Below are 12,079 nucleotides of genomic sequence, written 5' to 3' on the forward strand. Positions count from 1 at the left end.
GGGACCCATGTCTATCCCCAAGAGAGAAAATAATATTATGTCATTGCACGCACGAAACAAAACACACAGCCAGATACATGTACGAGATTCACAGTGGCTATAAGAAAAAGAAGCACAGATGCTCTTTAGTTAACTCTTAAGGTACAGTAAAAACCCGCATACAAGAACATGTGGATTAAGAACACCCAGGCTGAAATTTGGTAAAAAACGAGCACATATTTAAGAACACATTCAGCCTGAAAATTGAAAATTGTTAGATTATATATAAAAACTATTCCCTTTTCAGTTTAATAGAACAAACAGTGTCTTTAGCTTTACTGTGGTATTGCACTAAGATCTCTGTATAAATGCTAGTAATTTCACGTGCTGTGTATGGCAAATGTACAACAATTCTCTCAATGTTATGTATTTCATCATAGTTAGTAAATCCCTTACATTTTTTTAGAAGTAAAAAATTAAGAACACTTAAGAACACTTTCAGGCTGATTTCACCTAAAATACCCAATATATAAGAACCCAATCAGCCTGAACCTTGAAAATGGATGTTCTTGTATGCAGGTTTTTACTGTACATGTAATATACACTCGGGTGAAACTTTCATAAAATCAGCCAATATTTTCTTTTCACCAAAGAAATGAAAAAGGCTTCAGAAAAGCCTTCAGAATTTGTATTTGTTTTTTCTGCATTTTGTTATGTTCACCATTTTCTCTACCTGCTAACATGGGCTTCAGACAATCCCCTGGGAGTCTTGATACAAATGGACGGCAAATCATGAGGGTACTGTGAATAAAATCAGAAAACAGGTGTAAAGGCTTTCCAAGGATCTGCGGAGAGATGACACTTGGTTCTATCAATAATTATTGTGTGACTCCTGTACCGGATCATTTCATGCAAGGATTGTGCCTCTTAGCCATTTCCGGAAGCACCACTCCTCTTAAGTCTCAGATGAAGGAACTATGTTTTTCATCTATCATGTCCACCGATAAACTACATATTAATTTATTCTTGTCCATCATTTACCAAAGGTATTTTGAACCCATAATTTCGTTGTCAGCTAACTTTCTTTGTCAGGTTAACTTAGCTTTGCATCATGAATAATTATCATTTAAAATATTTCTTTATTCTTGTATATCTATATACAGTTATGTGTGGTTCCAGAAAATATCCAGATGCATGCCACAAAGAGAATTGGAACTTCTGGATGGGTGGGAGTTCAAAGGCTCAGGAAACTTCAGAGGGAGGGGAGGTTTAGGGCCTAACTTCACATAGAGGTAGTAGGGAAAAGGAATCACTATGTGTGTGCTGCTACCATCTTTTGTGCCTCATTTTGAAGCTTAGAACAGGCAAGCTGCTTTTCTTCCAGACTGTTTAATGACTACACTGTAAAACAGTTGTTTTGTTGATTAAACGTTCTTTGGAAGGCAACTAACAACAATTATGGGAGAAACCAACTTGATAGAAACTTCTTTGCAGTCAACATAAAACGCCCACCAGATGGCTCACAGGGCCAGACCAACACTCAAGGTCTTAGAATAACTGAGGAGAAAGTGCTTCCTTTGTCATTGCATCTGCAAGTGGTAAGACTTTGAAGTCTTTTCGGATAAGGATGATAAACCGTAGGCCCCGTAGTATACTAACATGCTTCATAAACAAAAAAAACCAGCCACTACTTATGATCAATTTATTCCCTAAAGAAAAAGCTTTCTAGTAGTCTGCAATGTTCTGAAATCAACATCAAGGTAATCAGACTTAACCTTAACAAACAAAGTTAGAAAGAACTTTGCTTTTGTTAAATACCTTAAGTTCATGAACTCGCTTGAATGGGCCATAATAAGAACAGAGTACTAGTTACACATCAATCTACTTTCGTTTGTGGGTTGTTTCCGATACATCACTAACCCATTGACTCCTAGCAAAGAGACTTAGATGTATGATAAGAGATTTACTCTGTCTAACATCAGTGATTTTACTTGTAAATGGGGGTGCTTTAGTAGCGAATGGGTTAAGCTTTAAGTTTGTTGCTGATTGCACACATTTCAAGTTTCACTGAGCACGTCATAACTTTGAGCTTAAAACGCCAGTAAGAACTCCCTTTTGTGGGAAGCGCGGTGGCCTCGTGGTTAGTGCACTCAACTCCGGATTGAGTGGTCCAGGTTCGGGTCCTGGCCAGAGACATTGTATTGTGTTCTTGGGCAAGACACTTTACTCTCACTGTGCCTCTCTCCACCCAGGTGTATAAATGGGTACCGGTGAATTTAATGCTGGAGGTAACCCTGCGATGGACTAGCATCCCATCCAGGGGGGAGTAGAAATACTCCTAGTTGCGTCATGCTAAAGTAACCAGAGATAAGCACCAACCTGATGGGCCTTCTAGGCTTGTAGCTTTATAAATAATAAGAACTCCCTTTAACCCTTTCACTCCTGTAAGGGCCACTGAGACTTATAGATTTTACTCTGTCTAATGCCAGACGATTTTACTCATCAATGGGGAACCCCACAGGAGTGAAAGGGTTAAGTCTTATACCCCGTTCACACCAACAACACATGTTCGATTAAACTGTGTTTAACAAAATGAAAATCAGTCACAGAAAAATGTAGGACTGGCATTTACGTCAGACTTGGGTGAGTTTCAATTCATGTTTTGATCTGTGCATAATTTGTAGTTGACAAAAATCATTATGCATGATTTTAAATGAAAAGGTATGGCGGATGAATGGCATTTTGACAGAAATTCCCACGGTGTGCAGGTTTTAATCTTGAAAACGGAAAATCCCATGTGGTGGGAATGTGCCTTAAATTCCCTCTGTGCAAGGGGTCTGGATAAAACCTGGGAACCACACAGTTTTCTACCCCTTGGAAAAAAACGACACTTGCATAATTTTTTTATTCAACATGAAGACGCACTATAAAAGGGGTCCCTTCATGCTCTGTTTTTGCTTGAATTCATTCAAGCATGACTGATGAACCAAGATAGCGAACAACAAACAGCAACACAGAGACGGAAGCCCCAAAAGATATTTCGAAAACATACTGGGGATTAAAAAAAAAAACGACAGATAACTTCTTAAGACACATTACGGACCCATTGCCATAAGGGGCTTTTTTATTGCACAAATTATCACAAAGCTCAGTTGCATCTACCGTTGATTAATAAATCATCTGCATGTGCATAAGGCACCATGCCTTTTATAGTGCATCTTCGTGTTTACAAGGGAAGATCCCAATTTGCAATAAAAGCATACATGGACATACTTTTTGCGGAAGGACAAGTACTAAAGTGAGGCAAACAAAGCGCTTGTGTTCTTCATCAGCAGTGCTTGGATGGAGTGACACACTTACAGATGTAGGTCTGAAAGAGACACCTTGATATTACAATAATCCATTACACCTGAAAGGTACCGGTATTATTTGTTACTGAAAATGCTGTAGGTACACTTTTCCAGTTAAGAGTTCCAAAAGCAAAATTTAAATGTTTTCAGAGCCCAACAATTGACTGAGTATATTTAATTGCATTATTAGCTGATACAAATATCAAAAAGTTCACAGCTAAAACAGTGTAGCAGGAAGTGATGTCATTCAGTCGATGGTTATTCAACACGTATATATACTGTAATTGGTTATTCTATATAGAGATTTTTCTTGTTACGTCACCCCTTATGCCAACCAGAAGCTAACTGGTTTCCGTGGTTGGCAAATTTCAATTTCAAAAGAAATGTGACGTCAATGTTTGTAAACAAGAAAATTATATCGCTATTGGATTTCTTCCGTCTATTTATTTAAACTAACTGCGCAAATAGAACTGTTTCCTTGACTGGATGGAATTAAAAAGAAAAACGGAGAAATTTTGTCAAGAAAGTGATAAATTATTATGCACGGACCACTCATCTCCACCCAAGTAAGAATGTACACATTGATTAAAGGAGCCTGCATTGCACTCTAAACCTTCCTATACCTGAACCTTGAATTCAGGAGGGATGTTTATAGGACATTCAGGGAGACGGTAAAAGGTGGAATACAAAGCAGGAGAATATAAAAAGCCCAGACATAAATGCCCAGGCAGAACATGCACAACTATACATGAGCTCATTACCTTTCACGTGGTCCTTCCACGGTTAATTCGTGGATATAAATGGCCTCCAATAACTCAATTTCCTCTTCAAGAGCACAACTGAAAGTTAAAGTCTCAGTTTTAGACTGTGAGCAACCCTTTTAAGAAAACAATCCTTTCCGTACCTTCCCTCCCCAAGTTCGACGGCGGCCGCCATTTCTCATCACTTTGGCAGAAATGTGTGTGGGCTCATCTTCCAGAACCCTAACTTGGGAGGGTAGTCGGGAGGGTAGGGAAGAGAATTGTCTGAGTGACGTAAGTTTCCTTGAAGGCCTCGTTGCCATTCAGTCATAATTAATTGAACGATTTCATTTCAAATATTGATCATTGAATTTTGTCATAGATATACCTCCATAGTAGGGTTTGAAGCTACATGGAAGCGGACGCAGAAGCTCCCAACATTGTTGGGAATCGTTGGACCGGCAGATGTTGGATGTTGTTGGTAGTGGTGTGCTGCAAACTGATGTAACCACTTGCAACAATGTGAAGACACGCATGCAATGATCGTCTTTTTCTTGCCGTTTCTTGGTGGTGTTAATTTTTGCGCAAAATCATCAAGACGTTCTTCTTGCTCCGCTATTATAATGATAATTTTGCTTGGTTAATTTTCGAGAAGTGTTGAAATTTGAAATTCGAACAAAAATCCCGCAAGGCTATATGTAATGCGCGTGCGTGGCCCTCATAATAGGGAGTTTAAGACACCGCGGCAAAATGAGTGCGCAGGCTTGAGCCACGCGCGAATCGTTTCCACGCGCGAGGGACTGGTACCAATTAAATTTGCAATAGAAACAACAGCGCGGCAAAATGGCGGCAATTTAAATTCTCTGTGTTTGTTTTCATTTTGCAATGATAAGGACATCACTACTTTGATAAGGTTTAAATTTTGAAGAGAGCTTCCTGAAAGACTAATCTTCCGTGTGTCTTTTCAAACCAAAAAACTATAGTTCAAACCAGGAGAATTTTACCTTGCATTCGAGCGCTAGAGCAAAAGGACGAAGTTCGTAATGTTATTAGTCGCGATGGTCTCTGCATTGGTAAACCTCTGGGGGGAAAAACTGTGCACTGAGAAGGAAAACGACGGGTAAACATCTTTGCAAGGGCAGAATGATAATTCCTTCTGCGAAGATGGCTTATATTGCTCCTGTTGAATGAGGAAATCGTCTGTTTGTTTCATTGGAATCATTTGAAAGTGAGAAATAAGCTTGAGTTCTTTTCATGCCCGCATCCCACTCATTCGGCAACTTGGATAAGTCACTTACCTGCCCTCCATTCTCATATTTTACAACACTAGTTACTTTTACAAGAGCGAGGCAATAAAAGAAAGAAAATATGTCTTAATTTTAAGAGAGGATCGCAAAAAAGTTTTGAAACTAAGTATAAATTTGACTCCAATGCTACTTGATGTTTCCCTTTTACTTGGAGTTTGGTAGTGGTCCATCGTTGAAAATATTTTTCCAGTATTTTTCCTGCAGCTGGCCGGTAACTGTAATTTTTTTCTCCAGCTTTGTCAATCACCTTGTTGAGCCTTGCTGGGATGAGGGTGGGGAGACATGAGAATCATGATAATGAAATAAGAAACCATTCACCTGCATGTGTTTGGAAAATACTCATTTCACTTTTGCATGCATTGCACCAGCAAAAATCCAGCCTAAATTTTGCACTGTGTGTAAAGATACTGAGAGAGGAATGTAATCATACATCTAGCAAAACTAGAGGCATTCTGCTTCATACTCTAACATTTTATTATGCACAACTGATCCAGTTTCACTACCCAATGATAGACCCACAATGGCTCTATCTGGACCCACAATGACTCTATCTGATTCCTTTTCAACAACAACAACCACAACAACTACTATGGTATGTGTTACCACAAAACACAATATACAGTAACTCAAATATCTCTCTAATTTTATTGTTGTAAGTACCGTATATTCATTATTAAGACTATTACAAGTAGGAGCATTCTCAGAAGTTAATATCCAAACCCATGCTCAGCAAGAGAAAGACTAAAATAACATACAGCTGTATTAATGAAAGTAAAACAGTTTACTTGAATTAAAAAACCAAATTATATTTGCCTGTTCAAACATTGACTTAGAAGGTGTGGCAAGTAAATAATTATCGTCCCTTTTCTAGACAATTTTGAAGAGCTGTTTGGAAACCATCTTGTATTAATTAATCACTGACATGCTCACATCTGTGATGTTTAATTTGCTGTAATACTGTTGTCATCATGCAGGATCTCATACAGGAAAAAATGAGAGATGAATAACAACCCTGGCTTTTTTCATCATAAAACCAATAAAATATTCAACGCTGAAATCCTCATCACAATCTCTGAAAACAATCTGGAATGTTGCTTGCCATGCATCGTTTGACCAGATCAGCACACACACACCAGGAAGAATTTTAGACTCAAGCACTGCAATAAGAATAAATGACATGTTTAAGAAACAACAGGAAACTGATCAAAGTAAAACAATAATATTATTATGACTTGGTCATTTTCATGCACAGATGTCACTTGAGATACTTGAAAAAAACATGGAAATCTGTGCTCTATTTGTAAAGATCCCTTTATAAAAAAACTAAACAACTTAACTGACTCCCTTAATAAGAGCTTTTGTCTAACAATGCAGATAAAAACAGTTGCTCACATCTTGAAAGTAATGACAGTCAAAATGACAGCCAGCCAGATATCAACACTTTCCACAAGATTTCTTCAGCTCAGATGACTGGGACAATGAAATCAACAGAAATCTAGAGATCAATTAAATTTAACCATACCACAACCTGGTGTGTCGTGCAAAGCAACACAGAGCTGGAAAAGAAAGAGCATCACCATCATGACCATACAAACCATTGCTCTTGCTGTGGAGAACCAGGTCACAGAAAAATCCATGGCTCTCGTAGCACATGTCAGATGTCAAAACCCTCCGCGTTTTTAGAGGAATTGCCCTTAGGCGAAAAACAGTAAACGAAAAATGTTATTAGTTTAAAATTTACAACTTTTAGGTCTTCAACGGTGTGACCGAAAACACGAAACACGAGCAAACATGGTTTGGCAAAGATAACTTCCATGGAAACGACATAAACAAATAAATATTTCACACCTAAAATAAGCTTACCTCTTTTGACTTTGTGGTTGGAAACAACTCGGAACTACTGTTTAGTTTTTCTGTCGAGTCCATGTTGAGCGGGAGATCTTGATCATCAAAAAGTCCAATAGAACTTTTCCTTCACCGCCGAATAAACTCAAAAACAAAGAGCTCAAAAGCTCGAATCAAATGAATCAAATGTGTTCGAAGCGGAGCATGCGCACTCATTTTGCCGCGGTGTCGGGAGTTTAAGGCTATATGTAATGCGCGTGCGTGGCCCTCATAATAGGGAGTTAGAGTTAAATCGCGCGAATCGCGCGATTTTTACGCCGTATTTTCACTTCCGGTGTGTTGCGCGGGCTACTTTTGATAGAAATTTGATTCGCGACGTTTTTGAGCGGACGGTAACTGGAAAAATTACATTTCACATGCCAGGACAGTAATGTTTCCCAGATTTTTAACCCACTCATCTCTAATGAAGGAAAGATACTTAGCAATATAAAGGTGGTAGTGACAAGACAAGTTAAGGAGGCTCGAAAGGGTTTTTCGTTCCTATCGTGTTTGCTATAGTGTTTGTGAAACGATGAAAGATACCAAAGAAGGATGTTTCATAGTGTACGCAAACTTTAAGGGCTCTTATGACGTCAAATCGGTTATCATGCCAACACACCATTTCCACAAAAAGGCCCTCTGAATTTCAGTTTTTTTTTTAATTATCGGAAAAACTAAGTCGGTGAACTACCGTTTGTATTTCTTTGTTGGAAATCTCCCAAAATTCTTTAACTTGTTAGAGAGTATGACAAAAAGTTATCTAGTAGAATTACAGAATTACATCATCTAGTAGAATATATCGAAAAAGAGCATATTATTGTTTACAGAAAATTGTATTAAATAACTTTTCCCGAAAAGTTTATATTTGAAGTGTCATCGTGAATGATACGTAAATTCAAAAAATCAAGATAGATCACCACGCAAAATTTCGCGATAAAGACAATTTTTTTTCCGCAGGCTTTATTTCCGGTTAGCGCAATTTTTACGCCGTATTTTCACTTCCGGTGTGTTGCAAGGGCTACTTTTGATAGAAATTTGATTCATTCATTTAGTTATGGTGTGTGTAGGTTTACGCGCATGCACGCAGCTAAAAACCCTTTCCAGCCTCCTTAAGGATGTTCGCGCCCATTGCTACTGCGCATTTTTTCGCGCATGTCACGCACACGTCATGTATCGCAGACCACGTAGGTAAACAAACACGGCATCGAGCCAGTGTTTGATCCTCGCTGGGCAAAGGGTCGCTTGTGACATCATGGGATAGCTGTGGACCCAGGTCTTCCCGGAAATGTCACGCAATGACGTTACAGTGCGAACAGATTTTACTCTCTTGAATGCTCGGTGACCCCTACTTTTCTTCCCGTAGATCACTTCCTTTCCTGATTTTGTCCATTTTAACAAAAAACAAAAAAAACTGTACGTGAGAAGTTACAAATATTTCGCCTTTTATGCTCTCGTGCGACCGAAGTTTTCTTTCTTAGACTAGTATGTATCGTTTTTCAAGGTCTATTTCACCTCAGAAAAAGACATCAGCTGCAAAGGTTTATTTAGGTATATTAGTTACGTTGAATTGAGTACCTTTACCTGATCCAAATTTCACTAATTTAGCTTTTTAATCGCTGACAGTTGTAAGCTAAGATCGTCTTAAAATAACGCAAGCTTCTAAAAGTGCACCTCGTGATCTCGAAAACGAGCACGGTGACATTTGTTTTTGCCTTTTTGGCATAAGTAGATCATTACCTTTTTAAGTGTCGCCAATTATCAACTACGACAATATTTATTTCTCCTTTTATATTTTAAATCTGTTAACGTATCAACTTCTACAATATTTGATTACCAGAATAAATTCTTCAAGCTTACTTCAAGAAAAAAATATCTTGTAATTTAAAAGATACTTCTCTAATATACTTTAACTTAATTTCCTTACTACTACAATAATAAGATTCAGTCGGAGAATAAGTGCTCAGAAATACAACTACAGTATACTGAAATAAGTCCAACTACTGATAGATAAAACACAAAGAATAAATACTATAAACTAAATTGAAGAAAAAGTATCTTTCAACTCGAAAGACACTTTTTTATATACCTTAAACAAAGTTTCCTTACTACTACAAAAGCAATTCACTTGAAGAATAAGTTCTTATAGAATTACAACTACAGTATCATGAAATGCATCAAGCTACTAATAAATTGATGACGGAGAACAAATACCTTAAATTAAATTCAAGAAAAGATATCTTTCAACACGAAAGATACCTCTCTTAATACTAAAATAACTTACAATTAAAGTTAACACTATATAGCTTTAAATCCTTTACTACAGAGCTCAAGTAAACGATGAATATTACGAAGACAAACCCCAAAAAACAGCCGACAAAAGACTACCCAAGCAAAAAAAAAAGGAAAGCCGAGAAAGAAAGAGAGAAACTGGAAGCGACGGAAAACAAGAACAGAGGCAAAGATACACAACACAAGAAACCAATAAAAGGAGGAAAACCGGCTTACCCTGGATTATGACAGAACGTCAAGTATCAGTCCCCAGGAGGGTCACCGGAAAAACAGAAAAAGATACGTCCCACAATTCCAGAAAAGAGGTCAAGCAAACACGGCCGCCACGCAAAAACTGAACAGTAAGCAGCTTTTCAGGATCGACTGCATCTAACAAAAGTGGTAACACCTCTGATGAACCAGTGCTCGTATAGACTGAGTCTGGAAACAGCTGGAGCAAGACGCTGTTCGGACACTGAAGGACCGTATTTTACGAATGCGCATGCGTTCTGTACTAATGTGCTTACCACGCTTACCACATGTAGAAGAGCAAAAAAATCAATTCAGAACTATAGACTTTCCCTTTTTTTTTTTTTACACTATTGGAGAAGCTACGAGTAGTCAAGGGGTTAATCCAGCATGGCTTAGGAGTCGATTAATCTCTCCCTCTTTGGATGGAAAGTAGGACGGGAGATTTTTTTTTTCCCTCAATGCGTATTTTACGAATACGCATGCGTTCTGTACTAATGTGCTTATCACGCTTACCACATGTAGAAGAGCGAAAAAAATCAATTCAGAACTATAGACTATCCTTTTTTTTTTATTACACTATTGGAGAAGCTACGAGTAGTCAAGGGGTTAATCAAGCATGGGTTTATAGGGGTCGATTAACCTCTCCCTCTTTGGATCGAGAGTAGGACGGGGAACCCCAAAGACAGTTTCTTTTTTTTTTCCCTTAATGCGTAGAAGACCAAAACTTATCACAATAGTGTCTTAAAAAGGAAAAAGGATAGTCTAGAGTTCTCAATTAATTTTGTTGCTCTTCTGCATGTGGTAAGCACATTAGTACAGACCGCATGCGTATTCATAAAATACGTATTAAGGGGAAAAAAACTCTGTTTGGGGTCCCCCGTCCAACTTTCGATCCAAAGAGGGAGAGATTAACCTCTTGACTACTCGTAGCTTTTCCAATAGTGTAACTAAAAAAAGGGTAGTCTATAGTTCTGAATTGATGTTTTTGTTCTTCTACATGTGGTAAGCACATTAGTAGAGAACACATGCGTATTCATAAGATACGTCTTAAGAAAAAAAACTCTATTTGGGGTCCCCCGTCCCACTTTCGATCCAAACAGGGAGAGATTAATCGATCCCTAAGCCATTCTTGATTAAACCCTTGACTATACTCGTAGCTTCTCCAATAGTGTAATAAAAAAAAGGGTAGACTCATGATAATTCTGAATTGTTTTTTTTTTTTTTTTTTTTTTGCTCTTCTACATGTGGTAAGCGTGGTAAGCACATTAGTACAGAACGCATGCGTATTCGTAAAATACGCATTAAGGGAAAAAAAAACTCTGTTTGGGGTCCCCCGTCCTACTTTCGATCCTAAGAGGGAGGGATTAATCGACCCCTAAGCCAAAAACCGGTCCAGGCGTGCGTTTCTCAAAAGACCCGAAAACTTTTCGGGCCCGTAAAGTTTTCGGGGAGTTTTTCGGGCGTGTTTTTCGGGTTGCGAAAAGTGTTTCTCAAAACACCCGAACGTAGCCCGATATTTTCGGGTAGGTTTTTTCGGGAATAACCTTCTGCGTCTGCGTCTGCGTGGACAGGTGGTTCGAGAATCAAGATCGATTTGTTGGAGGGACAAGTGGAACAGTGGCATTGATGCCCTCTTTCCATTGTTTTTTATTGTTCACCTGTTAAATAACTCTAGTTTGTGGTTAGTTTATACAATACTGGAAATTCCATAATACAAGCTTGTCTTGAGTGTGACGGCAATCTTGAAATCGAAGTATCTTGCAACGTTGACCCGCCGTTGATACATGGTTTGAGCACATTTTTCTTGTCTTTCGAGAATTTATCTATATCACTTGCATTTGCTATTCAAACCTGATAATGTACGTCAAAATGCACCAAGTCGTACGTTTGCGATGAGGTTTCTTTAACCTTATAACATATATAAATGTTTAGTTTTTTTCAACGAAAGGTTGCAGTGAGTGCGGGCAGGTAAGGTATCGAAGCGGACAGGTAGGCTAGTTTGATCTTGTTTTGTCACTCTTGTGGTCATGTTTCTTCTTTCTTCTTGTAAAACATTACTGCTAAGTCATTGTTGACTTTAACATGGAGTGCTAATCAAGAAAAATGAAAGTGGATTAACTTAAGCTTAAGCTTACAGTGAATGAAATAGAGGCCTTTGCAGTCGCCCAACATGGATTGATTTTAACTGCGGAGTAGGCTGCTGTGCTACAAGTAAGTTCTCTGTCTATATTTTTTTATTTAAATAAAGATGTTTACCTTGCTATTAAATTGTTGATGAGAGAGTTTATTAACGCAATGA

The 12,079-nt window shown here is 38.2% G+C and overlaps 1 protein-coding gene and 1 long non-coding RNA gene across 2 annotated transcripts in view; both read right to left on the reverse strand.

Moving 5' to 3' along the window:
- The window catches only part of LOC137975003 (E3 ubiquitin-protein ligase RNF25-like), a 13,009-nt gene extending 8,716 nt beyond the window's left edge, over positions 1-4,293 (reverse strand). Inside the window, exons 1-4 of the mRNA XM_068822032.1 lie at positions 4,234-4,293; positions 4,091-4,168; positions 3,253-3,349; positions 713-780 (exon numbers count right to left, since the gene is read on the reverse strand). Coding sequence (XP_068678133.1) covers positions 713-780; positions 3,253-3,349; positions 4,091-4,168; positions 4,234-4,265 — 275 coding nt within the window. The 5' untranslated portion in view covers positions 4,266-4,293. The remainder of the gene's footprint in view (positions 1-712; positions 781-3,252; positions 3,350-4,090; positions 4,169-4,233) is intronic.
- Positions 4,294-5,993: 1,700 nt separating this feature from the next.
- On the reverse strand, positions 5,994-7,417 carry LOC137975798 (uncharacterized). The gene is made up of 2 exons (XR_011117640.1): positions 6,769-7,417; positions 5,994-6,533 (listed from the first exon to the last, which is right to left on the reverse strand). It is a non-coding gene; the product is annotated as an uncharacterized lncRNA (long non-coding RNA).
- Positions 7,418-12,079: the final 4,662 nt, after the last annotated feature.

This window comes from Montipora foliosa, chromosome 11 (genome assembly GCF_036669935.1).
Source record: "Montipora foliosa isolate CH-2021 chromosome 11, ASM3666993v2, whole genome shotgun sequence".
NCBI classification, from domain to species: domain Eukaryota; kingdom Metazoa; phylum Cnidaria; class Anthozoa; order Scleractinia; family Acroporidae; genus Montipora; species Montipora foliosa.